Below are 27,506 nucleotides of genomic sequence, written 5' to 3' on the forward strand. Positions count from 1 at the left end.
GGATTAACGGCAGCTGGGAGAGAGATGAGAGAAGGCTCCACCCGCAGCATTGTCGGGTCTGGTTGTTCACAGCCTTGGGACCTACCCACCTGAAAGTCCCGTGACTCCCGCGTGACCCTCCCCACAGCAGGACTACCCTTCCCAACATGCAGCGTGCGGCACGGCGTTTCGGGGCCTCCTTCTTGAGGCAGCAGGGATAGTGCCTGATCCGCAGAACCGTGCTAGTCCCATTCGGGAATGGAGACTCAGACCCCAAATGCTGCTCTTGCAAGGCGGTGAGGAACTGCGCGGTGAACCTCGTGGCCAGAAGGGCGGTGCCGAGTGATTTATCATCAGGCGCTACGTGGGGCACCCTCCTGGGCGGGACGAGTGGCCGGACCGATGAAGCCCCGACCTGCGGCCCGGAAGTGTCCGTGAAGAGCAGGCGATGGGACCGGGATCCTAGTAACAGGCGAGACGGCGGCTGCTGCCGCTGCCGCCATGGCGGGTCTGGGCTCCAGCTCCTCCGAGCACTTCGAGCGGCTGCACGAGATCTTCCGGGGGCTGCAGGCGGAGCTGCGGGGCGTCCCGGAGAGACTGCGGGGGAGCGCGGCTGGTGAGGCGCCGGGGGCGAGCGCGGGGCCGTTATTACGTTGGGAGGGGAGCTGGAATTCGCCCCCCACCCCACCCCCGTCTGTCTCCTGCCCGGTCCGTGGCTAGCGCGTAGCGCGTCTCCCCGCAGCGCGGTGTCGGGATTCCCCGGAGCTGGCGGGCGCGGGAACTGCAGATTTAGCTTTGGGGGCAGATTTCTCCTGCCTCCGGGGCCGCCTCCGAAACCGCAGGCTCCTTGGCTGAAGAGGCGCTACAAGCGCTGTCGCAAGGGACCGTGAAGAGCGCAGAGCGGGGCCTGGCCAGCGGGACGCGGCTCGCCCCCACGCCCCGCTGCTTGGGGCAGTCAGGGGAGCGATTTCCAAATTCCTAATGCCGCTATTGGGCCTCCCCGGAATGGCAGGGAGGGCGGGGGGCGGAAGCTTACAGAAGCAAACGGCAGGCAGGTGCGCTTGGCTTGTGCCTGACCCGAACCCCCACCCCGGGCCAGGACCGGCTGGCATCCCGCAGTGCCCAAAGCTTGAACTGTGTGTGGAGAAGGCTCCTCCCTTGGCTAGATCCGCATCAAAATCTCCTCTCTCGTCCGTGTTCGGTCTTTCCCAGTCCTCGTGCTGGCCTTCCGTAGCAAGCAATGTAGCCTTACAGAGTCACGACACTTGCGCTTGTCAGTTTGTAGTTTGCAGAGGAGCAGAGCTGTTCTTGAGAATTTGTATTTCTGGTTGATACAAGTAACAAGTGTCAAATCAGCTCGAAAATCCAGTAGGTTCCAGGGACAGAGCTGTTCAACTTCCAGAACAGAAACCCTCTCACTTTGTGAAGCAGATGGGATAATGCTGTGGGCTGGGTAGCTCAGGGGATTGATAGTGGAATACAGAGCTTTCCAACTAGCCAGAACTAATTGGCCCAGTCTTATTAGCAACCTTGGAAGAGACCAAGAACTACGTGGGACATGTAAATAGAAGTCTGACCCTTAAGATGATCTCAGCTAAATGCATGAGGCATGCTAATGGGGCAGTGAGGAGAAGATTGGACTGTCCATGTAATACATATTCTATGGATAAATAAAGATCTTCCATCTCTGAAATTGTCAGGCCAGAACCAGTCACTAGCACTACATTCCCAAGATTCTTTTAAAAAGCTATGTAGAGAGGGAGTGTGTGGATGTCTGCAGAGGTCTGATATACTGCTTGCTCTCTTTGAGCTAATTCTCCTGTTCTCTTCTCCTCTGCAGCAGCTGCTGGTGGCTTTGCTGTCTTGGAGGGCACACTCTGGGGTGTTGGTTTTCAGTAGTTCTGCTTTGCTATATGTTACTGGTTAGTTATTGCCAGTTTTGTAGCTTCACCCTTGAGCATGCCTACTTTTGGGTTAACTAAGATCCCAAGCCTGTAAGCACTTATGCATTATTTTTGCCTTTGGGCAATCCCACTGACATAACTGGAATTACTTAAATTTGTGCAAGTATTTGTATGCTTTGGGCATTTGGCATCAATCTTAGCACAAACAGGAGAGGCAGTGTTGCTCTATGGGGCTGCAGAGCTGCACTCTTGTGTGGAGAAAGTTTTCCTGTTGTTCATTTAATGCAGGTCTACTGCATGAATTGCATTTCCCTTCTGAGATGTTGTTGGAATCTTGCCTAAAAGATTGTTAGGTGGAAATCTAGACAAATGAATTAATAATATAGCTATCTGAGTCTTCCTGTCAATTTTTGTATTTTATTGCCGTGTTTTTCCTATTTTTAAATGATTTTCTCTTCTCTGTTGCTATGGGAGATTTCTAGATTGTGTGGAAGATTTCTAAAGTGAAGCACTATGTGTAATGGGTTTCAGAGGGGTAGCCATGTTAGTCTGTATCCATAAAAACAATGAGGAGTCCTCGTGGAACCTTAGACTAACAAATTTATTTGGGCATAAGCTTTGGTGGGATATAACCCACTTGATGAAGCTGTTTTACTACCATATAACGCGACCTGATATAATGCAAGTTTGCATACAACATGGTAAAGCTCCAACACGCTGCTCTGAGCAGCATGTCAAGGGTGCTGGGGCCGAGGGGTTGGATAAAGGGCAGAGGGTCTCGGGGGTGATCAGGGGCTCTCCCCCACAGAGTCTGAGAGGCAGGAGCTGTGGGGGGGGTACTTGGGGGCCCCACAGTCCCAGAGTGGCCCAGGGGATTAGCGGGGGACTGGGAGCAGCCCGCTCTGCTTCCCTGGCCCCAGCCATGTTGCTTGGAGGAAGGGATCCCCCCCTACACTCTCACTCACCCGCTCCACTCCGCCAGTTCCTAGCCATGGCGCTCTGCTTCCTGCTTCAGGTGAGTAGGGCCAGGGCAAGGAAAGCGAAGCAGACTGGGGCTGCATTGCTCCACTTCCCGCTGCAGGTGAGTGCGGGGGGCATCCTTCCCACCGCTGGTGAGTGTGGGGAAGTTGGGGAAAGTGGAGCACTGCGGCTGGCAGGTAGCAGAGTAGAGTGGGCTGTGGCGTGTTGCTCCGCTTCCCGCCGGTGAGTGCCTGTCAGGGGGTGAGGGGTCGGAGCAGTCAGGGGACAGGGAGTAGGAGGGTTGGGTAAGGGGTGGGGTCCTGGGGGTGATTAGGGATGGGGGTTTCTGGAGGGGGCGGTCAGGGAACAAGGAACGGGGGGACCAAAGCAAGTTTGATATAACGCAGTCTTACCTAAACATGGTGAGATTTTTTTGTCTCCTGAGGACCACGTTATATCGGGGTAGAGGTGTATGTGTAATGTTGTCAAATGTAGAAAGTAATACTGGAAAAATAGCTTCCTCAAATTTTTCAGTTTTAGTAATGTTCAGTGTTGCAGATACTGATAAGTAGGTAAACATTTTATAATGGAATTATTTCTCTAAAACAGAGGTTCTCAAACTGAGGGTTGAGACCCCTCAGGGGGTTGTGAGGTTATTACATGGGGGGTCATGAGCTGTCAGCTTCTACCCCAAACCCTGCTTTGCCTCCAGCATTTTTAATGGTATTAAATATATTTAAAAGTGTTTTTCATTTATAAGGGGAGTTGCACTCAGAGACTTGGTATGTGAAAGGGGTCACCAGTACAAAAGTTTGAGAACCACTGCTCTAAAAGTTGATGGTGGCCCTTGAATTCATCTGGTGAATTCTGGTTATATTGGAAAAAGGGGATTGTTAGCAATATGAGTGAACCTCTTCACAATCAGGAAACTACCTTACTTTGGAGAAGCCTGACACAAAATTACCTCAGTTACTTCTTTTCTCTGCTAGAAGAGTAAAAAGGGCAAATAGTCCTTGTTCTATGGTATTTGTTAGTCATGTGACCGTCAGGATTAATTATTGTGATTCTCTGTACCTTGTACGGAGACCTTCAACCTTCTAAAAAGCTACAGGTTGTTTGTTTAGGCTCCTCATTAAATACTGAGTTGAATATCTAAAGATACCTTTTATGAGGATTATGAAACCCAGATCCTAACTACTCATGGTCATTAACAATGTAACAACACTTCTTTCAGTAATAGAAATTTTAACCCCCAAAGTCCAGTCTGTATTCAATTTGGCTATTAACTCCATACTTTCAGTTTGCTAAAGTATTCTCTACGTCTTGTCTTATGCTGTTTTGTGGTATTATTTTTGCAGTGTTAAACTGGGACCATTTTCCATTCGTGACATGACTGCATTTTTGTGTGTGTGTGTGCAGTGATTCTCAAAGCTTTGAAAAGGGTTTTGGAATGAGTATAATGAGGTATATTAATATTCAATCCCTGATCAAATGCATCATCCAAAAAGTGGAAATCTGGTTATTTAAGTGGGTTGAAATTTTCTGAAGTACTTTGGACAGTTTCTTGCATCACTTTGGAGGAACAGCAGCACCGCTGAAAATTCCATAGTTATATTTTTCTGAGCTGCACTGTTCCAGAAACACTCTGGCTGAGGGAGGGCCACAAGGGGATGGGGAGGGGGTGGCTCAGTGGGGGTGCAGGCCCACATGAGGATGGCAGAGGCGGTGGTGGAGGACCACATGGGGACAGGGGCAGATGTGCCTGAATATGAGAGGCTAAGGGTCAGCCAGGGTCTGCGTGGGGGAGGCTCCCTAACAATCCCCGCTCCAAAAAAAAAAAAACCAAAATCCCAACCCTGTTCCATACATCTTACTCACACCCAGCAACTCTCCATGTTCACTCCCAGGCTTCTTCCCAGCAATTACTTCCCTCCTCTTCAGCTCCTCCATTACCCCTGACTTCCCCAAGCCTTTTCACTGCTTCTGAGGGGTGTGGGAAATACGTTTCTGTATTGTAGTTTAAATGAATTATTACTCAGAGTTCTGTATTAATATGCCTAGTAAGGAATCTATTTGTTAAAATTTCCTGAATCTTGTTTGTTAGATATCCTTGCTGACAGGAATTTTGAAATAAGTTACCAAAATAATTGAAACTGGTGTGATTACATTGTGTTTTGACAAAATATTCATAATTTTGCAGATTTTTTTTTTAAAAAATCTTTTGATGCAGAATTTTTAATTTTTGGTGCAGAATTCCCTCATGAATAGAAAGTATACATTTGATGCAACTTCTTATTCACTTATTACTGCAGTGAGGAGTCTATTATGTTAGCACTGACAGCTAGTGTTATGGTCCATACAGTGATTAGAGTAACTGCCTTTTTGTATTATTTGAGAACATAACTTTTCCTTGTTAGCTGACAACTTGAGCCAGTGTCAAAGCTACTTACAATTAAAATACTGTGGTGTAATTTCACTTTGGGCTGAAAGGGAAATGGAAGTCAGACAAGTTACAAAAATAAAAGGAGCTATTTTAAAGACTTCGATATTTTCTCAAACTTCTACCAACTGAGAGTTTGGTGGAGTTTGGCTTCTTTAGGGGACCAGAGTTGCAGGATTTCATAACAGAAAATTTGACGTTGTAATAGAGCTCTTGTTGCTATTGGAACTATGGAGAGACTGTAGTCTTTTCATAATACTGCAGTTGGAGTAGATGAGTTTTGTCATGTTAACCTGTGTTTTTTTTTTCTTTAAGTTGATTTTGTTTGAAGTCAGGACAAACTTGCACTGGCTTCTAGGAGAGATGAATAATAATTCTTTTATCAGAATTCTTCCAAACATGACTGCCCTTTCCCTTTACAATGCTCTAAACCAGTTCTGTGGCCTTCTCAAGCTTTCTGCAAGCTTATAAAAAACATACACTATTGCAAGCTTTTGTACTGGTGACTCCTTTCACATAACAAGCCTCTGAGTGCGATTTCCCCCTCATAAATTAAAACACTTTTTTTGTATATTTAACACCATTCTAAATGCTGGAGGCAAAGCGGGGTTTGGGGTGGAGGCTGACAGCTTGTGGCTCCCCATATAATAATTCGTGAACTCCTGAGGGGTCCCCAACCCCCAGTTTGAGAACTCCTGCACTATTGCTTTCTTGTAGCATCAAGGGATTAGATGTTTGTTTAGAATTCTGCTTACACAATACCATTCCAAATTATCTTTGCAGTATGAGGGTGTGATAGGCTCTGCAGGTAGAAGCATCTAGCAAATGCTATGTGTATCTGTTCAGGCTCTTGTTAAAAACAAAACACAACACATTGCCTTCAAAAGCCCAGACGCTCATTACAGGGACTCAGTAGCAAGTGGGCACTTCACATTAAAACTGAAACATACATAGCTCATTGGGGTGACATGGATAATCAGCTTAGCTAAGGGAGATGTCCATTCAGGCATTATTTCAGTATTATCTGAGTTCTTGACAGCATCCCTTACTGAAAGGATTCTAGATTACCTATGGATACATAAAAAGAAAAGGAGGACTTGAGGCACCTTAGAGACTAACAAATTTATTTGAGCATAAGCTTTTGTGAGCTACAGCTCACTTCATTTGTAGCTCACGAAAGCTTATGCTCAGATAAACTTCAGTCTCTAAGGTGCCACAAGTCCTCCTTTTCTTTTTGCGGATACAGACTAACACAGCTGCTACTCTGAAACCTATAGATACATGAATTTCTTCACCTACTGCTGAAGACAGTAGCTGTCCAACAAAGCAAGAGAAGGATGCTGTATCCAGTAGAAACTGCAGGGGAAATGTAGGAAGGTAGAATGAAACTACATAAATGGAATTTTACTTCTGAGGGCATTCTGCACCAAAAAACTAAAAATTCTGCACACAATACTTTAAAATTCTGCAAGTTTTCTGCATGCTTTATTTGTCAATAAATAAATGCAGAGGCTCCAGCATGGCAGTAGGGAGCACAGGCCAGTGGCTGCATGAAGGTGGAAGATCACCCTGCAGCCCTCCCACCCCACACCCTCAGGACACGGACTCTGCAGTGGGGCTGCACCTGACCCTGACACAGAACAAGGTCTGGGCCTGCCCCAAGAACACCCTAGGGCCATGCCACTCTGCGCCAGGTGCACCAGGAGTGGGGCAGATAGGCTCAACCAGGCAGGATCCAAGTGTGGGGGAAATCCAGGTGAGGGGATTCTGTGTGGGACAGTCTGGGTGCAGGCAGCTCAGTGGGCAGTCTAGGTATGGGGGGGATCTGGTTGCACAGAGGCTCGTGGGGTAGGGGGGGTTTACAGGTGCAGAGGCAATGGGACTTTGCAGGGGCTTCCAGATAAAGGTTGTTGAGGCTCATTGTGGAGGTCTCAGCAGGTGGGGTCTTGGTGAGGTGGGGGTCTGGGTGCAGCTAATTGGCGGTCAGCAGTGTGGTGGTCTGGATGTGGGGGCTCAGGGTGGTGCCAGGGTGGGGGCTCCAGATGCAGGGGTTGAGGTTCAGTGTGGTGGGGTTCAGGTATGGAGAGCTAGGGAGGTTCTGGATGTACTGGGTGAGGTGTGGCAGGGGTGTCTAGGTATGGGAAGTCTGGATGCACAGGGGTTGGGTGGATGGGAGAGCAGCTCCTCATAGAGTGACCCCTCCCCCCACAGCTGAGGAGTGATGGGGGCAGAAAGCAGGGGAGGATGCTGAGTTTCCTGCAGCTGGGGGAGGTTTCTAGGGTTGGGTCTGACACTTCTTGCGGGTGAAGAAAAAGTCCCATTCTCTCTAGCTGCTAGTCCCAGCTGATCCCAACTAGCAGCTGATCCCAACTCAGGGTAGGAGCCACTGGCTGGGGTGTCCCCAGCCCCATGGTGATTTACTTGTCCGCTAGCTGCTGTGGGTGCCTGAAAAATGGTACCTGTGCTACTAGGTAGTGGTGCGTGTCTGCTCTTGTAGCTTCCCTTTGCTTTCCTGTCAGTCATTTTTTGGTGGGGAAGCAAAGAAATCTGCGCAGGACATGAATTTGCATATGTAGTGGTGCAGAATTCAGCCAGGACATTGGGGTTAACTTCTGCTCAACTTACAGAACTTTAAATACCACAAGATAAGCAATTGTTTGAGAGGCATACCAACATAGGTCTTTATGACTTTCCTGAGTTAAGCACCTTTTTCAGCATTGTCCTGGGAATGGAGTTTTGTTGAGTCTCAGAAATCAGCAATATTTTGGTCTTCCAAAGCTAGCGGCCTGTGTTGCTTTGTGTGTTCATTTCTTGATCACGATGTGGTGGGTTTTAAGTTCTCTGGCCCTTTATAAGAATTTTCTGGTGGTCCCCATTTTAAGCTGAACTTTGGCCTGGTGTCCTGTTAGTCAGCTTCTTCCTGTTAACTCAGTCTTCTGTGTGATGTTCCCATCCTATGGTAGCTTGAGATCTGTTTTAATTTCCTTGTAGCATATTTGATGTGGTTCCATTTCTTTTCCAGAAGAGAAGAAGAAACTAATACGAGAATTTGATGAGAAACAACAGGAGGCAAATGAAACGGTAAGGATGTGGCTGGAATTGTGACACTGGGGAGGAGAAACCCAAATGGGACATCAGCCATACACTTTTATTTCCCTTTCTCCTTAGAAATGACTTATTCAGGTCCTGGTGCTTCAGTCGTGATGGGGTTAGTGCGGAGTGCACATCCTCTACTTGTTTAGATAAACATGGTTCCATTCTCCAAGACTCAAGCCTGCAGTTTTCACTAGCACTAGACTCAAATGCCACCTCACAATTACCAAGCAAAGCAGCATGCAATCAGAATCCTTAGGATTCTTCATCTTGTAGGGGGAACTCCAAGAGATAAGTAGCGAATTCCTGCTTTACGCTCTCTTCTGTTGCAGTTCTGTGTCCTAGAATCATTTGAACATGGCAGTCTAATCCCCTCTTCTTCCTTGGTTTGTGCGATTGTCAACGTTATGAATGCTGAGCATTCTAATCCTGTTCTGCCAGAAACCTATAATGGGCAGAGCAGTAAAAATCAAGATGACTCTGTATTTTCACACTTATGGGTTTTGTGCTGGCTCATGGCACCCAACGGTAGAACCCTCTCCAAGTAGTGCTTGTTAGAACGTGTGTGTGCCCCTTTCTATGCCTGCCCTGAGCATTTCTGAAGCCTAGCCCAGCGGTTCTCTTAATGTGTGTGGTTTTTGTTGTTGTTGCTGGCCTTGGAGTGTGGTGAGGTGGAGTGGTCTCCCTCCAACTTGAGTGAGGGACCACTATCCTCCCCCTGGACCCACTTCACCAGAAGTAACGGGACAGGGCAGGAAGTATAAAGGGAGGGCCCTGCTCAGTTTGGGCTGCATCAGGGAAGGAGGTATACATCTCTCCTAGGGAGCAGAGCCTTCTGTGGGACCGTGGATCAGCAGCTGAGCAGACCAGCGCTGTACTGCCTGAAGAGACAGAGGACCCTGAGGAGTGGCTGAAGTCGGAAAGTGTGTCAGGCACAACTGTCTGATTTGCAGGTGGATGTGGTGGAATCCGGTCCAAGGATTGTCCAGATATCAAACCTTTATCAGATGAGACATTACCTGTCTGTTCATAAGAAAGATGATTGAAGTATTCCTGTGGTGGAACCCAGGACTGCCAGTCCCTCCAGTAGCTGGGATCTGGAAACATACCCATAAGAGAAGCAAACAAGTGAGGAAACCCAGGCTGAGAAGGAATGAATAAACCAAGCCTCTTAATTCTTCTAGGTTTCAGAGTAGCAGCTGTGTTAGTCTGTATCTGTAAAAAGAAAAGGAGTACTTGTGGCACCTTAGTGAATAATAAATTTGTTAGAGCATAAGCTTTCGTGAGCTACAGCTCACTTTATCAGATGCATACAATGGAAAATACAGTGGGGAGATTTTATATACACAGAGAACATGAAACAATGGGTGTTAACCATTCAGACTGTAACAAGAATGACCAGGAAAGGTGAGCTATTGCCAGCAGGAGAGCGGGGCGGTGGGAACCTTTTGTAGTGATGATCAAGGTGGGCCATTTCCAGACTTTACAAGAACAGTAGGAGGGGAAATAAACAAGGGGAAACATGTGTTGGAAATATTCCTCTCTGAACAACATATTAACCCACAGAGACCTTCTTACCAACCCTACAAAAAGGAGGATTCTGGGTGGACTCACCAACAGACTGGTCTTCTACATAGATTGTTTCCGCTGATGTGCACGGGCTGAAATTGTGGAAAAGCAACATCACTTGCCCCATAACCTCAACCGTGCAGAATACAATGCCATCCACAGCCTCGGAAACAACTCTGACATCATAATCAAAAAGGATGACAAAGGAGGTGGTGTCGTTGTCATGAATAGGTCTGAATATGAACAAGAGGCTGCTAGACAGCTCTCCAACACCACTTTCTACAAGCCATTACCCTCTGATCCCACTGAGGGTTACCAAAAGAAACTACACCATCTGCTCAAGAAACTCCCTGAAAAAGCACAAGAACAAATCCACGCAGACACACCTCTAGAACCCTGACCAGGGGTATTCTATCTGCTACCCAAGATCCATAAACCTGGAAATCCTGGACGCCCAATCATCTTAGGCATTGGCACCCTGACAGCAGGATTGTCTGGCTATGTAGACTCCCTACTCAGGCCCTACACTACCAGCGCTCCCAGCTATCTTCGAGACACCACTGACTTCCTGAGGAAACTACAATCCATTGGTGATCTTCCTGAAAACACCATCCTAGCCACTATGGATGTAGAAGCCCTTTACACCAACATTCCACACAAAGATGGACTACAAGCCGTCAGGAACAGTATCCCTGATAATGTCACGGCAAACCTGGTGGCTGAACTCTGAGATGCATAAGCTTTTGTGAGCTACAGCTTACTTCTCTAATAAATTTGTTAGACTCTAAGGTGCCACAAGTACTCCTTTTAATTAAAATCATAGAATATCAGGGTTGGAAGGGACCTCAGGAGGTCATCTAGTCCAACCCCCTGCTCAAAAGCAGGACCAATCCCCAATTAAATCATCCCAGCCAGGGCTTTGTCAAGCCTGACCTTAAAAACTTCTAAGGAAGGAGATTCCACCACCTCCCTAGGCAACGCATTCCAGTGTTTCACCACCCTCCTAGTGAAAAAGTTTTTCCGAATATCCAACCTAAACCTACCTCACTGCAACTTGAGACCATTACTCCTTGTCCTCTTCTACCACTGAGAATAGTCTAGAGCCATCCTCTCTGGAACCACCTCTCAGGTAGTTGAAAGTAGCTATCAAATCCCCCCTCATTCTTCTCTTCTGCAGACTAAACAATCCCAGTTCCCTCAGCCTCTCCTCATAAGTCATGTGTTCCAGACCCCTAATCATTTTTGTTGCCCTTCGCTGGACTCTTTCCAATTTATCCACATCCTTCTTGTAGTGTGGGGCCCAAAACTGGACACAGTACTCCAGATGAGGCCTCACCAATGTCGAATAGAGGGGGACGATCACGTCCCTCAATCTGCTCGCTATGCCCCTACTTATACATCCCAAAATGCCATTGGCCTTCTTGGCAACAAGGGCACACTGCTGACTCATATCCAGCTTCTCGTCCACTGTCACCCCTAGGTCCTTTTCCGCAGAACTGCTGCCTAGCCATTCGGTCCCTAGTCTGTAGCTGTGCATTGGGTTCTTCCGTCCTAAGTGCAGGACCCTGCACTTATCCTTATTGAAGCTCATCAGATTTCTTTTAGCCCAATCCTCCGATTTGTCTAGGTCCCTCTGTATCCTATCCCTGCCCTCCAGCGTATCTACCACTCCTCCCAGGTTAGTATCATCCACAAATTTGCTGAGAGTGCAATCCACACCATCCTCCAGATCATTTATGAAGATATTGAACAAAACCAGCCCCAGGACCGACCCCCGGGGCACTCCACTTGACACCGGCTGCCAACTAGACATGGAGCCATTGATCACTACCCATTGAGCCCGACAATCTAGCCAACTTTCTACCCACCTTATAGTGCATTCATCCAGCCCGTACTTCTTTAACTTGCTGATAAGAATACTGTGGGAGACCGTGTCAAAAGCTTTGCTAAAGTCAAGAAACAATACATCCACTGCTTTCCCTTCATCCACAGAACCAGTAATCTCATCATAGAAGGCGATTAGATTAGACAGGCATGACCTTCCCTTGGTGAATCCATGCTGACTGTTCCTGATCACTTTCCTCTCATGTAAGTGCTTCAGGATTGATTCTTTGAGGACCTGCTCCATGATTTTTCCGGGGACTGAAGTGAGGCGGACTGGCCTGTAGTTCCCAGGATCCTCCTCCTTCTCTTTTTTAAAAGATGGGCACTACATTAGCCTTTTTCCAATCTTCCAGGACTTCCCCCGATCGCCATGAGTTTTCAAAGATAATGGCCAATGGCTCTGCAATCACAGCCGCCAGTTCCTTTAGCACTCTCGGATGCAACTCGTCCGGCCCCATGGACTTGTGCATGTCCAGCTTTTCTAAATAGTCCCTAACCACCTCTTTCTCCACAGAGGGCTGGCCATCTATTCCCCATGTTGTGATGCCTAGCGCAGCAGTCTGGGAGCTGACCTTGTTAGTGAAGACAGAGGCAAAAAAAGCATTGAGTACATTAGCTTTTTCCACATCCTCTGTCACTAGGTTGCCTCCCTCATTCATTAAGGGGCCCACACTTTCCTTGGCTTTCTTTTTGTTGCCAACATACCTGAAGAAACCTCTCTTGTTACTCTTAACGTCTCTCGCTAGCTGCAGCTCCAGGTGCGATTTGGCCCTCCTGATTTCATTCCTACATGCCCGAGCAATATATTTATACTCTTCCCTGGTCATATGTCCAACCTTCCACTTCTTGTAAGCTTCTTTTTTATGTTTAAGATCCGCTAGGATTTCACCATTAAGCCAAGCTGGTCGCCTGCCATATTTACTATTCTTTCGACACATCGGGATGGCTTGTCCCTGTAACCTCAACAGGGATTCCTTGAAATACAGCCAGCTCTCCTGGACTCCTTTCCCCTTTATGTTAGTCCCCCAGGGGATCCTACCCATCCGTTCCCTGAGGGAGTCAGTCTGCTTTCCTGAAGTCCGGGGTCCGTATCCTGCTGCTTACCTTTCTTCCCTGTGTCAGGATCCTGAACTCAACCAACTCATGGTCACTGCCTCCCAGATTCCCATTCACTTTTGCTTCCCCTACTAATTCTTCCCGGTTTGTGAGCAGCAGGTCAAGAAAAGCTCCCCCCCCAGTTGGCTCCTCTAGCACTTGCACCAGGAAATTGTCCCCTACGCTTTCCAAAAACTTCCTGGATTGTCTATGCACCGCTGTATTGCTCTCCCAGCAGATATCAGGAAAATTAAAGTCACTCATGAGAACCAGGGCGTGCGATCTAGTAGCTTCTGCGAACTGCCGGAAGAAAGCCTCATCCCCCGGTCTGGTGGTCTATAGCAGACTCCCACCATTACATCACTCTTGTTGCTCACACTTCTAAACTTAATCCAGAGACACTCAGGTTTTTCTGCAGTTTCGTACCGGAGCTCTGAGCAGTCATACTGCTCCCTTACATACAGTGCTACTCCCCCACGTTTTCTGCCCTGCCTTCCTTCCTGAACAGTTTATAACCATCCATGACAGTACTCCAGTCATGTGAGTTATCCCACCAAGTCTCTGTTATTCCAATCACGTCATAATTCCTTGACATCACCAGGACCTCCAGTTCTCCCTGCTTGTTTCCAAGGCTTTGTGCAATTCTACTCTCTCTAAATGAGAATCAGACCTCGGATCCGCTATGGACCTTTTAGGAGACAACAATGGACCTAGAGGATGGTGAGGAATAAAAGATGAGAAAAATCTGTTTGGAGACCCAGTAGAACTCTTAGGAGGAGGTATGGATTGATTTGAAGAGACACTAATAATCTCTCTCCTTTTCTTTAAATGAGAAGAGGAATCCGACTGCAGAACTTGTAAAGCCTATTTGCCAATATCCATAACTTGGATTTTGTGGAATGCTCCAAATGGGGAAGATGCACATCAGCCACCACAAAAAAAAAAATTGTCTTTGGATCCAAGGGCAGTCCTGGAACAGGAGCAGAGGCAGGAGCCAGTCCCACCAATGTGGAGAGTACCTGATCCAGAGAAATACTCAGATCCTCTCCCCCCATCCCCCCCGCCCCGGCCGCCTCTGATCTTCAAAGTCCAAACTGGAGTCGACTTTGGCTTCTGTGGTTCCAACCCTTAAACCTATGTCAGACTTGAACTGCTCCAGTAGGTGTGATGCATGGGATCTAGCACCACTAAGAATGGCTGTCTTCTCCCTTGTCTTCCTTTTTGGAACTAATATAGCCGTAGCTGCTGATGTGGCTCTAGGTTCCTTGGAAGGCAGCTGACCTCTTCCCACCAAGAGTGCCTTCAAAGTCTTGATGGCTTTAATAAATCCGGAGCTGATCCCAACCTCCTGGAACCTGTACGCAGTTTAGGGTTGCTGGAGGAGCTGAACCTGGTTTGTTAGATTTCTGATCTGGAACCAGAAGGTTTACCAGCAAAAGCTGTAGTCTATTCTGCCTCATTTTATGCACTCTGGGCATGAAAGCCTGGCAAATAGAATATCCAGGAGTAGAGCAGCCTTCCCCCCCACAGACCCTTCAGATACCTAATATGGTCATCCACCTGTGACCCAAGAACATCTTAGTGTCAGCTAAAAGAGGGATGCACAGGGGTTACAGGAGTCTCCGAATTCTGGTATGTAGATTCTAGTTCACCAAAGTGCCTTGTGTGAGGTTTCAAATGAAAGCCAGTGTGACTGGTCATCAGTGTCACTGAAATGTATGTGCATGTACTGTGCAAGGAGTTATGTATCTGTTCCAGAAAGTTATGTTCTTAAGCATGTACGGTAAAAGCAGGTCACCAAAAGGTGACCTGCCTTAGACTGGTTTCTCCCAGATGGGAGGCAAGATACATGTATGTCTTTCAGGATGTAAATTAAGCTTTGTGAACTAATACAAAGGATGACCATTTACATCGGAAGTCAGATCTTAACAAAGAGATGTGAAGTAAACAGGAAAGGACTGCACAGACATAAACAAGCTACAGGGAATTATCCTGTCTGTGGGGAAAGATAACGAACTTTGGATATAGTTCTAGAAGGCAAAGAAAACTCTTGGATATCCTGCACCTAGGACTAAGTAAATGGATGACTTGTCTGCATTCGTGAAAGTGGGGTCTCGGCAAGCCTTGGTTGAAAATACCGTAGAGGATTTTGTTTGAAATAAACTTCTTTATACAGGAGGTTAACCTGTTAGTTAAGTTTAGTCTCTAGAAAGCATGTTATGATTGTGTTTTGTATGTAAACATTTGTTTCCAATATTCTTTCTTACTATTACTTGAATCTTTGATAACATCACAGCACTTAGGTATATTTAATTAAAACAAGAATAAGGTTGTTAAGTGAGGTGCTTGTCCTGGGTTGAAACTTACAAGCTGATGTGTACTGTTTGGTAACAGAACCTGGTAACTGAGTGTGCAGTGCAGAAGGGGCAGGGAGTGCTCTAAGAACTTGTGGGAGTTGGGGTGGGTTGGTATATACCTATTACTACCTACAGAGAGAGAGAGCAAAGACTGTGGAGACCTGGAAGGTAGTGCTTGTACTGCCAGAGCTCTTGATTTCAGGGAGCTGATCCACGGCAAACACAGACAAGACTGCTTTGCTCTAAGGCAGTGTTTCTCAAATGTGGCCACGTGTTCACATGCTGCCACCAGGGGTTTTTCCTGCGGTCATGACTGCCTCCTGGGCAGAGATAGGGGAGGGGACAAAGCAATGGGGCTAAGTGGGTGGGCTTAACCCCCCCCTTCAGCCTTGGGGCTCTAGCAACAGGCTTGGTACTTCAGTCCCTTGCCCCCAGCTTCAGCTGTGAGGCCACAGGCTCTTGGCTCCTGCCCCCTGGGGTGGCGGGGCTCCAGTCTTCAGCCCCTCTCCCACCCGCTCCAGGTCTGGGCTTCAGCTGGACCGGTCTGACTGGACACCATGGTCGAGGCGAGGAGCAGGGTGAGCCTGGGGTGCGATACTGCTGAAGGGATCTTGGGCAATGGGGGGAGGGAGGCAGAAGCAGTGGGTCCCAGAGGGGGTGATGGGGAGCCAGGGGTTAGGTGGGGGCTGGGGAAGGTGACAGGGGCTAGAGGCGATGGGGGAGGCAACAGGGGTCAGGCGCATCAAAATACAACTGTACCTTTTTATTATCGAGTCTACAAAAAAAAACCAAACCCAAAAAACACAAATGACAATGATTCGGAAATGTGCATGTGTGCATATTTATTTGTTTTTCCTAAAATTAAGTATTTTAGGAAAATTTGTCAGAATGGCCCCAAGCAAGAGTTGGTGGCCTCAGATTGCGGTCACCAAAAGTTTTGTTGTGAAAACCCCAGCTCTAAGGGGAGGTAGTGGTGAGGTGCCTTACAAGCCTGGGTACTCCAGGGAGTATCACACCATCTCCAGGAAGACAGCTGGGCACAAAGCACACCTCTTAAACCTTGGCTTTTTCTTTTTCTTTGGTTCAGCTATTACAGGGAACTGAATCTCACCAACTATACTAAACTATCAACATTTATTACTATACTAAAAACTACACTTAATTCTTGATGTAGTTATCTGGCCGTGGATCCAAGATGGATTGGAGTGGTTCACTTTTGTCTGGCACAATAGTTGGAAGGAACTGAAGTTGTAGAGGGTGCTGTGCCCCTTATATAGCCTCGCCCTCCGAACATTTGGCTATGCTCGGGGAGGGGTAGAAGAGGGTGCATGTGCGCTCTAATGGGTACTGCTTGGAGGAGATTCTATCATTAGGTAGCACCAGGTGGCGCAATACCCGTAAGTGTGAATATGAGAACATGCATCGCAATGTTCTTCTTTGCAGGGATTACTGGGGCAACAGAAGATGTAAAGCAACACAAAAATGTCCTTTTATTTTTTTTAAAGCTATACCACTAAAGGCTTAAAATTTCTTCTGCTCCATAATTATGTAATGGTTACCTTTTAAAAACTTTATTTCTTTGAGAATTCATGTATGTCCCAGAACTCTTCCGTGGTTCTTCTCATGGGAACACATACATGTTTTAAACTCCACTTACTGCACCATCTAGTTTTGCTGACATGGTGGTCAATTACACAGGTACAATAGCTTGCTGTACTAGATATATGGATTGCGTATTTCATTTACATTAGCTTTAATGTCCATTGTCCATCACAGGACAATCCAGATGTTTCTTTTTGACCCTGTAAATTTTGTGGTGATGTATCATTTGGGCTTTTGTAGTTTTTAAAAATCATGTTTGTTGAATCTCTGAAACATGACACAGTAGATTTGAAAACCAAGCTACTAGAGTAAGTGGTGGTTTCGTCATCTCTTGATATCTTCATATCAAGACTGGAGGATTTTCTGGACAATATGCTTTAGCCAGTGTAAGGGACTGCGGAAGACTTTTATGGCCTAGCTAGGGAACTTCCGCTTTCTCGAGGCCACCCGGTCACTGTAGGACATGGGGAACCAACTTCAACTAGTTTTAGGCCGGTTTTGTCTGCCTTGAATGGCCTGTTGCCAGGTAGCAGAAAGCCCCTTTAGGGAAGTACCTAATTATATATTCATGAGCTGTTTCTGTGTACTGCTTATTATGGCTCGCTGGTTGCCCCTTCGTCGGATTCCGTCCCAGGCAAAGCTCCAGTGTACTGGGTTCTCCGCCTCCGTGACAGCAAAGCTTGGAGTCCCCTTTGCGGGTGTGTCACTAACCTTCAATAAAGCCAATAACTCGCTGCTTAGCTGCGTGTGGGTCTCATTTTCTCAGGGTACCTCTGTCGGCCTGCAGTGCTTCGAACACCTTGGCCCAGAACAGCCAGACACAAGTTATTGGGCTCAATATGGGGTAACTGGGTGAAATGGCATGCAATAGACATGAGGTCAGACGAGATGATCTAATGGTCCTTTCTGGCCTTAAACTATGAATCTGTAGTAATTGCCATTCTTTCCTGATCCATCAAAGGATTATTGGTGTAGAGATCCATACATCTGCATGCTCCCACTTCTCTTAAAATAGAGCTGGACTTTTTTTTTAATGAAGCATTTCATTTGACCGGAAATGAAATTTTTGTTGACTTTTTTTGATTTGACCAACATTCCTGAATTTCTGGTTGAACCCTCCATGTGGGGCGCCCTCCCCCCCCCCTTTTTAAAACTTTTCGGAACTGCCAGCAAACTGAAAAATCAGTTATTCACCCAGCTTTAGTCACATGTCCTATTTAGAGATGTACTGAACTGCTCAGTGTTCAGATCTGGAAGTTTGGTTGATGGCCTGTCCACTTGTGTAGATGTGATTGGAAAGTTGACACCAACCTAAAACTGTTTAAAGAATGTGAAAAAGGACAAAGTACAACTATCAAAATGTTATATAGAAAATCAATTTTATAATTTTGGCTTTAGTCTCTTTCACTGAAGCATTCCCCAATCCATGTCTTGTACCAGAGTCCACATGAATACAAGTGTCTTAGTATTCTCTTGTTCTTATTGGGATGGTGAGTAACAATACAAATCATATTATGGAAGGTACTGATGACATGATACTGACAAGTATGACTTGTTCAATATTTTCACTTCAAGAAATGAAATCATAAACTTGAAATCCTAATTCAGAGAACGCTCTGTATGATACTGTTGGGACTTATCTTGTTAACTTTTGGACTCTTTTTTGAGGGAAGACTGTTTAACACACAGTATGAACCCTGTGCTGTGGATTGGACAAAAATGAAGCCTGTGGAATCATGTAATCTTGTTGTCCCATACGTTTATGTGAAGGTGTGACTTGTGGAGACTTCTGGCCTGGTATGCAGTACTTCATCTTGAGCCAAGCAGCTGCTGGGACCTGTAGACCTGTGCTATGCCTCTGTAATAGATGAGGGCAGCTACAATGTCCTCCCTCACAAAATAGGGTCATTCCTTTGACTCCTGTCAAGTTGAGAGTACATCTTTGGGTTGGGCATAGTTTGAATACCCCCTCTATATTAGTAGAATGAATGTGGTACTTTTTATAACTACTTTTTCTCTTCAAAGCTGCGGGAGATGGAAGAAGAACTGAAATATGCCCCAGTGTCCTTCCGCAACCAAATGATGAACAGAATCCGGACCTACAAGAGAGACCTTGCCATGTTCCAGAGAGAGATTAAAAGCACAGATTTGGGGTTGGGTCTTGGAAGTCGGGGGGACACAAAATACGGAATCTATTCCATGGAAAATGAGCAGAGTGTGAGTGTCAAATAGATATTAACTATATTTTAAAACTCTTGATTGTGATACAAAGTGAATTCAGCTGTAGCTAGCTCTGCTAGTTAATGTTTCTGTCTTGCCCTCCTTAGTTTCTGAGCTCATGTAACTTGGCTGTAAACCTACTCTGCATAATAGGGAGTATTTCTCATGAGAGGAAAATTGTACCTGGAGCTCTTTTAAAAAAACATGTGTCAACTTGGTAAGAATGAAAGAATAAACTCAAAATAACAAACTTGCTTTTTAAGAGATGCTCAAATAGCATTTGGCTCAATCTATTTTTAAAAACCTAAAAATAGATTTTCATTAAACCTACTTAAATACTTTATTTAAACATTCCTTACAGCACAGAAAACACAACTGTAGTAGTGCAGGAAAAAAATTAAACGACCAATTTCATTTCACTGTCAAAGGTGAGTGAAGTAGATATATTTAAATGCACCGTGTAGCATCAATGGTAAAGCTGTCTTTAAAATTCAGTTAAATAATCCAGGTACATGTAAGAAGCCATCTATTTAAGTAGCATATTGATCTGGCCACTCAAAACTTTTAAGTACCAGATTTTAGTTTTGTTTTATTGTACTGTAGACAGTTAACTCAAAATATGAGTGAACTGTAGAGACTGAAATCACCTCCAGTCTTAAAGCTCTGAGGCACATTGATCTGTGTGGGAAGTTTGTGGTGCTGTCCATCCTGCACCTGTCCTGTGGCTGAATTATTTTAGTCTTCGGTATACCTTTCGCCAGATCTAAAACTACAGAAGCCAGAAAACTTTGAAGACTGAGGTGCTATCCTTGATTTGTCTGGATATTGCAGCATGAGGCATTTATTGCCTCCCTTACAAATAGCTTAGTACAGGATGGTAGATTAAAGACTTTTTCAAAATTTAGGAAAATGTTCTATTCTGAGGGCCAGTTCTGATCCAAGGTCAGTGAGCCTCTCTCATCCTGACAGGTTTCAGAGTGGCAGCCGTGTTAGTCTGTGTCCGCAAAAAGAAAAGGAGGACTTGTGGTACCTTAGAGACTAACCAATTTATTTGAGCATAAGCTTTCATGAGCTACAGCTCACTTCATTGGATGCATTCAGTGGAAAATACAGTGGGGAGATTTATATACACAGAGAACATGAAACAGTGGATGTTTCCATACACACTGTAAGGAGAGTGATCACTTAAGGTGAGCTATTACCAGCAGGAGAGCGGGGCGGGGGGAACCTTTTGTAGTGATGATCAAGGTGGGCCATTTCCAGCAGTTGACAAGAACCTCTGAGGAACAGTGGGGATGGGGGGATAAACATGGGGAAGTAGTTTTACTTTGTGTAATGACACATCCACTCCCAGTCTTTATTCAAGCCTAAGTTAATTGTATCCAGTTTGCAAATTAATTCCAATTCAGCAGTCTCTCGTTGGAGTCTGTATTTGAAGTTTTTTTGTTGAAGAATTGCAACTTTTAGGTCTGTAATTGAGTGACCAAAGAGATTGAAGTGTTCTCTGACTGGTTTTTGAATGTTATAATTCTTGACGTCTCACGCTGTGTCCATTTATTCTTTTACGTAGAGACTGTCCGGTTTGGCCAATGTACGTGGTAGGGGGCATTGCTGGCATATATCAATTGGTAGATGTACAGGTGAACGAGCCTCTGATAGTGTGGCTGATGTGATTAGGCCCTGTGATGGTGTCCCCTGAATACATATGTGGACAGAGTTGGCAACAGGCTTTGTTGCAAGGATAGGTTCCTGGGTTAGTGGTTCTGTTGTGTGGTGTGTGGTTGCTGGTGAGTATTTGCTTCAGGTTGAGGGGCTGTCTGTAAGCAAGGACTGGCCTGTCTCCCAAGATCTGTGAGAGTGATGGGTCATCCTTCAGGATAGGTTGTAGATCCTTGATGATGCGCTGGAGAGGTTTTAGTTGGGGGCTGAAGGTGATGGCTAGTGGCGTTCTGTTATTTTCTTTGTTGGGCCTGTCCTGTAGTAGGTGACTTCTGGGTACTCTTCTGGCTCTGTCATGCTGTTTCTTCACTTCAGCAGGTGGGTATTGTAGTTCTTGTAGGTGTTTGTCTCTGTCTGAGGGGTTGGAGTAAATGCGGTTGTATCGTGTAAGCCAAGTTCTACAATGGATCGTGTGGTGTGCTCTGGATGAAAGCTGGAGGTATGTAGGTAGGCATAGTGGTCAGTAGGTTTCCGGTATAGGGGGGTGGTTATGTGACCATCGCTTATTAGCACTGTAGTGTCCAGGAAGTGGATCTCGTTTGTGGACTGGTCCAGGCTGAGGTTGATGGTGAGATGGAAATTGTTGAAATCCTGGTGGAATTCCTCAAGGGCTTCTTTTCCATGGGTCCAGATGATGATGTCATCAATATAGCGCAAGTAGAGTAGGGGCATTATGGGACGAGAGCTGAGGAAGCGTTTTTCTAAGTCAGCCATAAAAATGTTGGCATACTGTGGGGCCATGCGGGTACCCATAGCAGTGCTGCTGATTTGAAGGTATACATCTCATCCTGTGACTTGGGCTACTTATTTGCATGAAAAGAGGATCTTGATGGCCTAGGCATTCCATCTGCTGCTGCTGCTTCTCATATAATCCTCTGATTGTGTGACCTCATAAAAAATCTCCACAGCAACCAATTGTGAATGCTGTAGATAAAGGAATGACTTAAGGTAGGGATAAAAGGAGCAGATAAAAACAAAGATCCTATTTTTAAGTAAGTATCCCCTAATGGTAGAGGGAAGTGAGATTAAAGGAAGGAAAATGTGACACATTTATTTCTAACCAGAATGTTTTAAAACCTTTCCCATGTAGCATCTGTAGCCCTAAGACTAACCTTTCAGTTGACTCCTTTTTCATGTCTTTGCTAGGTTTAAGATGAATCTTTTTAACACTATTTTGAATGTAGTTTTGGGATGTGTGTGTGAGAACTACGCCAGGCTTCTTTCTATTTAACTACAGCTTGTTTTTTCTTGGCTTCCTAGAGTAGATATTTGTCCCTAAAATCATGCAAATGATAAGGCACAGGAAATCCTAGGTTATTTCTTGTTTCCAAAAGAGGTTTTCTAAAGAAAATACGTTTGCTATCCTGGACTAAATCTCTGCTGGAGTACTGTTAGTCCCAGTTTTTGCATTTACTGGAGATAGATTTCTTCATAACTTTCTAGTTTTGTGGTAATATGCAACAAGCCTATATTACAACAGATACAGAAGAAGAGTCCTGAATTCTCTGCTCCAGTCCCAGTCTACTGATTTTTGAGGCCATCCTGTGCTGTGGATTTTGAGGGAGTGGGGCACAATTGAGTTTAAGGTGGGAAAATCAAATGAATCTAAATATGGAACAGCATCTCTTGCTCTGTATTTCAGTCTCTAGCAGTGACTGACTTGCATTTTATGGTTGTGGCTCTTAAGGATGTAAACAAGGAAATCTGTCTTTAATCTATTTTTGGCTCTTATAACTTTGTAGTGAGAGTGAGTGTCCCCTTTCTTCCTCCTCTTACAGTAGTTTGTTTAACTCTGGCTTCCTCCCTATTCTCTAGAAATGTTGCAGATAAATCTCTCATCCATAGTAAGGGCTAATACTATGTAATACAGAGTTAACGTACTATATACTTCCAAACTTGATTTGTCTGCTTCTGTTAACCTAAAAGGACCTTGTCGCTGTTTATAGGCACATGGTCTATATAAAGCAATGCATCTCAATTCTAGAGTGCATCAGCAGCCAGTATGGTTTTGCTCCCATGTTTAACAGCTAAACAGTGCAACCTATTTTTTAGACTCATCTGCAGTTGCAGAGGGGGTTGCTTCTCCAGGGGACAGACAGCCTGAACCGAGCCACTCAGAGCATTGACCGTTCACATCGGATCGCTGCAGAGACGGATCAGATAGGTACCGAGATAATCGAGGAACTTGGGGACCAGCGAGAGCAATTGGAACGCACCAAAAGCAGAGTGAGTGTAAAAGCTGTGGGCACTGTAACATAGCCTGGCATTAGCCTATTGGGAACGGTAACCTCTATGGAGATCTGGGTGCTTCCATCAGATGTTTACTTCCTGGGTATGAAAGCTGCGATATGGACATCTGGAAAGAAGGAGCAGTTAGAGTGGAGGACTGTAGATTGGTGACAAATAAAAAATTGCCTCCATTTGTTCAGCCTAGCAGTCCATAAACTTCCACCATAAAGAGCACTTTGCCCCCAGGAATACACTGTGAAGTGGAATTTCAGTTCATTTCCGTTTGGCTTTGAGTCCTATGCTAGTGCCTGGATCCTGTTTAAACTTTAGTCATTTTATCACCCTGACAGTGTGAAGTAAATGGAAGAGGCTAAATCAGTTTTTAACCTGAGTTTATATGTGGATGAAATGGGCTAGATTACCCAATAGGTCTCTTCCAGCTCCCTGGGGCTAAGGCAGGAACTAGCCCAACAACTAATAATGTAAACTATTAATAGTGGTTTTAAACTATGTAAACTTGACCTAAAAGTTAGGCTGTAACCACTGAAGCCTTTCTTTTTTGAGTGAAGCATTGTCAAAGTGCAGTTCCACTCTGATCCAGTTATTGTGTCCTGGATCTCTGTATCAAATTTGCTCACTTAACAAGTGAAGATGTGTTCTTACCTCTAGTTCTGCAAACTAAGCCTGTGCACAGTTGAGCTTTGGTTATTTCCGAGTAGTATCACCAGTAATGAAGATTCATTAGACCTTTGGCTGCATTTCTACAATCCTGTTGCCCTCAGTAGATTTGCACACGAGTAACGGAAACTTGATAAACCAATATATTGATGTACAAGAAAGAACGGAATCCAGCATTGCAGCACCTACACTTCTGTTTTTAGCATGATAGCTTAATCAAAGGTCTTCAACCTGGGAATCACACCTTTAGCTCAAAGTGTACATTTACCCATCATCCCAGTTTCATATCCGATCTTGGATTTAATGTGAGTGACTCCCTCTCCCAGAGTAGGGCTGTCTGTATAGTTCTGTCAGCAGGCCTCTTGACTCAGGTCAAACCAGCATAGGCTATTTCCCTGGGAGGCAAAACTTCAAAAGTCTTGTTACCTATATTGCTTCAGCATTGGGAATTTACAGTCATCACTCCCCTCTAACTATCGTTCCTGCAGGAACCATCCGTTCATCCAGGAATACAATCACTAGCCAGCCCATAAAGATGTACAATATTTTATAAAGCTGATCCAATAACCTGAATATTCTGTTTCCAAAACATTGCATCTGTCAAAGCTACTTTCTTCTGAAGCTAAGAGTTAATGCAGTCCTTTGGATATACCATCCTGTTAAACTTGTTCAAGGAGTTATGCATTTATAGTGTGTTTTCTGTATGCTGTTCCCTCTACTGAAATAGTAATAAATACAAGCTCATCTTCTTTTTGCATATGCTCCCTTAACAAAGAGATGAAGTCTAGAACTGTTTTTTAAATGGATTTGTGGACTCTCCCGGAGCTGTGAGCAGGAGATATTTGCAACTGTATAAAAAAGGTGCCAAAAGTGGTGACTCTTGGCAGGCAGAATGGTACAGATCTGCCATCACAAATCCCTTTTCACATAGGATCTAACAGGAGTCATAGTGTTGTGTTTATGTGAAATGAGTGAATTCCACTCATGCAAAAACATACTAGTGTTGGCATCAGGCTGGAACCAGCTTATTGTTTGCTTTATGATCTGCACAATCTGATTTCTGTGAAAGCACTTGCTGCAATGAGTGTGGGTTTGAAAGCCTGGGCATAAACAGATCCATTTACCAAGGGTGCTTGTGAATGTAAATGGAGGGCAAGTGGCATGCACTTCTAAAGGTGCTCTGAGGCTATGTCTACCTCATGGACCTTCTAGCAGCTGATGGAAGAGAGCTTGCCTGCAGGCATAATTAAACCACCTCCAATGAGCAGCAGGAGATGCTCTCCTGCCAACATAGTGCTGTCCACACTGGCACTTTTGTCCGTGAACCTTATGTCAGTCAGGGGTGTGTGGGGTTTTTTTCCTTTCACCACACCCCTGACAGACCGGTGTTAGTGTAAACAACCCCTGGTTTGACTCACTCAATAAGGACAACTGGCCTAATTTCCCTCCCAACCCATCTTCTTGAACTTCTGGAACAGGGCTGACCAAATTTTATATTGAAAGCTGCAGTGACCACATGTTCTGAGTCTCAGGTTTGCACCTGAGTTGTTTATAATGTGACAGCTTTTAAAATGCATAACCCTAATTTGTTTTGCTTGTTTCTTACTAGGGTCCTTCTTGAACCCAGATCTTTTGTTTGCTTAATTCATTGTGCCCTCAACTAACTGCTGGCACACTGTGGGTCAGAGTACAAGGTTTGGCTCTGTGCCTTTTATTTCCCTTCAGAATAAGTGAAATCTAATGTGTTTTTCTTTGTAGTTAGTGAACACAAGCGAAAACTTAAGCAAAACCCGTAAGATCCTGCGTTCCATGTCAAAAAGGTGAGTGGTGTGATGAATTTACTTACCTTTTAAAACTTTAAAGCAATGCTAGCCTCCAATAATGACCAATCCCAAACAATTATGCCTTTCTTCTAAATTTCAAAATAAGATACAACCAGAAAACTATTTACTGTGCAGGAATTGCCTCACCCAGTACCCAAATGCTGCTGCCACCTCTGATAACAGTGCAGCAGTTCTACAGCACACAGCAAAGGAAATTTAAAATACCAGAACAGCTGGGGACTTTTAGGTAAACAGAGTAACTGAAATTTGCCCAAATAAATGGGCTACAGTCTCTTTTTAATATTCCTCAGTGAGCAGGTATTGAGAGACAAGGTGGGCAAGGTAATATCTTTCATTAGACCAACTTCAGCACCATAAAGAGCTCTTTCAGGTCTGGGAAAGGTACTCAGTCACAGCTAAATGCAGTGGAAATTAAGGTGCCTTAATTTCACTACCTGTTTTTCTTTCCTTTGGAATAGTTTAGAGTTCAAGTGGCACTCTATTGTTCATTGTATAGACCAACTGTAGTCTTCCCTACCCTATTTCTATTAATCTCTTCTGGATTTCAACACCCTTTTCAAGGTAACAAGCTGACGACTGTATTCATGGGCAAGGTGTATTATGCATTTTATAGAATACTCCCTGTTCTATTCCTTGCTAACACATTGTTTGCTTCTGCATAGTGACCAGCCTTTTTAAGCTATCAGTTGATACTCAAGATTCTTAATTCTTGAGTATCAATTCATAGTGTTACCTTGCACTTAAGGTTGTGGTTCCTCTTTTCTTAAATAATGCATCTTGTCTGTGCTGTTCATCTTCAGTTAGCACCAGTGTCCTGCTCTAGAACAGAAGTCCTCTGTACACTCCATTAACCTTCTTCCATGTTGAAATTAGGAAACTAACTTACCAAAGCTTGTGGAGGTTCAAACAGCCTACTGATTTTTTTTCTTTGTCCATGAGACAACTTCAGCCCAAAAAACCCAACTTTTTAACCTGCTACTGCATTACAGCTTGCTGCGAGTTCTTGATGACCTACTTTAGTCATTTATGTAAACTGTATGTGGAATGATCTTTAGCGACCATAGTAACAAATGAACATTTTGGGGAATGCAGAGGTGGGAGTGTGTGCTGTAGTTCAAAAGGAATTATGTGGGGGAATTTTATGGCCTGTTATACAAGTCAATAGTCCCCTCTAGAGGTCTTTTAAAGGCCAAACATCTTTAAAGACCATTTTGGCAGAGTACAATAGTATCCTCTGAAGAGCCAACCCATTTTACTAGAAAGGTAGAGGCCCATACACTGAGTAGTGGTGGCTTATGCTCCTAAGAAATAACTGACTTAATGGGGTAGTCCTGTCCATCTTACAGTGTGGAAATAAAAAAAGTTGGAGAATGCAGCACCACTGCAAGTAGTGAAATGGAGAATGTAAAGAGAAGTCCCAGAGAACTGTTTAGTGTAGGAATCACTGCTTTGTCCCTTCTTCCTAGTTTTGAGAACATTGTGGAGAATTCTCCACAACAGAAGTACTAAGCTTAGTGATGAGATTTAAAGACAATCAACTTTTGATAACTTTATAGTTCTCAGCTGGAGCGTTTACATAAAGAATGTTTTTAAACCACACTGGAGCATATACAGGAGGATATTCCTCAAGACCCAATAAAAGTCTTCACTTACCATGAGCAGCATGATCCTAAACTCCCTTTTCTCTTTCTAGAATTATGACTAACAAGTTGCTGCTGTCTGTCATCATCATCCTAGAACTAGCCATCCTAGGAGGTGTGGTCTACTACAAGTTCTTCCGCAAGAGCTGAACTTGCACAGCCCAGATTGGTGTTCCCCTTTGTGTCAAGGATTATGCATAGACATAGCTGAGAAACGAGATGGCAGTAGCTCTAGAAGAAGTGGATGAGAGGTCTACTCCATTTGAAAGTCCTGTGGTTGAGCTGCCAGGTTC

The 27,506-nt window shown here is 44.9% G+C and overlaps 1 protein-coding gene across 1 annotated transcript; it reads left to right on the forward strand.

Moving 5' to 3' along the window:
• The first annotated feature begins 391 nt into the window (after positions 1 to 391).
• Positions 392 to 27,428, forward strand: VTI1B (vesicle transport through interaction with t-SNAREs 1B). The gene is made up of 6 exons (XM_077818708.1): positions 392 to 595; positions 8,306 to 8,364; positions 18,909 to 19,100; positions 22,875 to 23,048; positions 25,488 to 25,549; positions 27,267 to 27,428. The coding sequence occupies exons 1-6, from the start codon at positions 481 to 483 to the stop codon at positions 27,361 to 27,363; spliced, it is 699 nt and encodes a 232-aa protein (XP_077674834.1). The 5' UTR covers positions 392 to 480; the 3' UTR covers positions 27,364 to 27,428.
• Positions 27,429 to 27,506: the final 78 nt, after the last annotated feature.

The sequence above is a fragment of the Eretmochelys imbricata genome, chromosome 6 (genome assembly GCF_965152235.1).
Source record: "Eretmochelys imbricata isolate rEreImb1 chromosome 6, rEreImb1.hap1, whole genome shotgun sequence".
NCBI classification, from domain to species: Eukaryota; Metazoa; Chordata; order Testudines; family Cheloniidae; genus Eretmochelys; species Eretmochelys imbricata.

Excerpts from the sequence above, each read along its gene's own strand:
- VTI1B (XM_077818708.1), top strand. The coding sequence starts at position 481 with ATGGCGGGTCTGGGCTCCAGCTCCTCCGAGCACTTCGAGCGGCTGCAC. Across the intron at positions 8,365-18,908 it reads AACAGGAGGCAAATGAAACG|CTGCGGGAGATGGAAGAAGA; the intron begins GTAAGGATGTGG and ends TTCTCTTCAAAG. Across the intron at positions 23,049-25,487 it reads TGGAACGCACCAAAAGCAGA|TTAGTGAACACAAGCGAAAA; the intron begins GTGAGTGTAAAA and ends TTTTCTTTGTAG.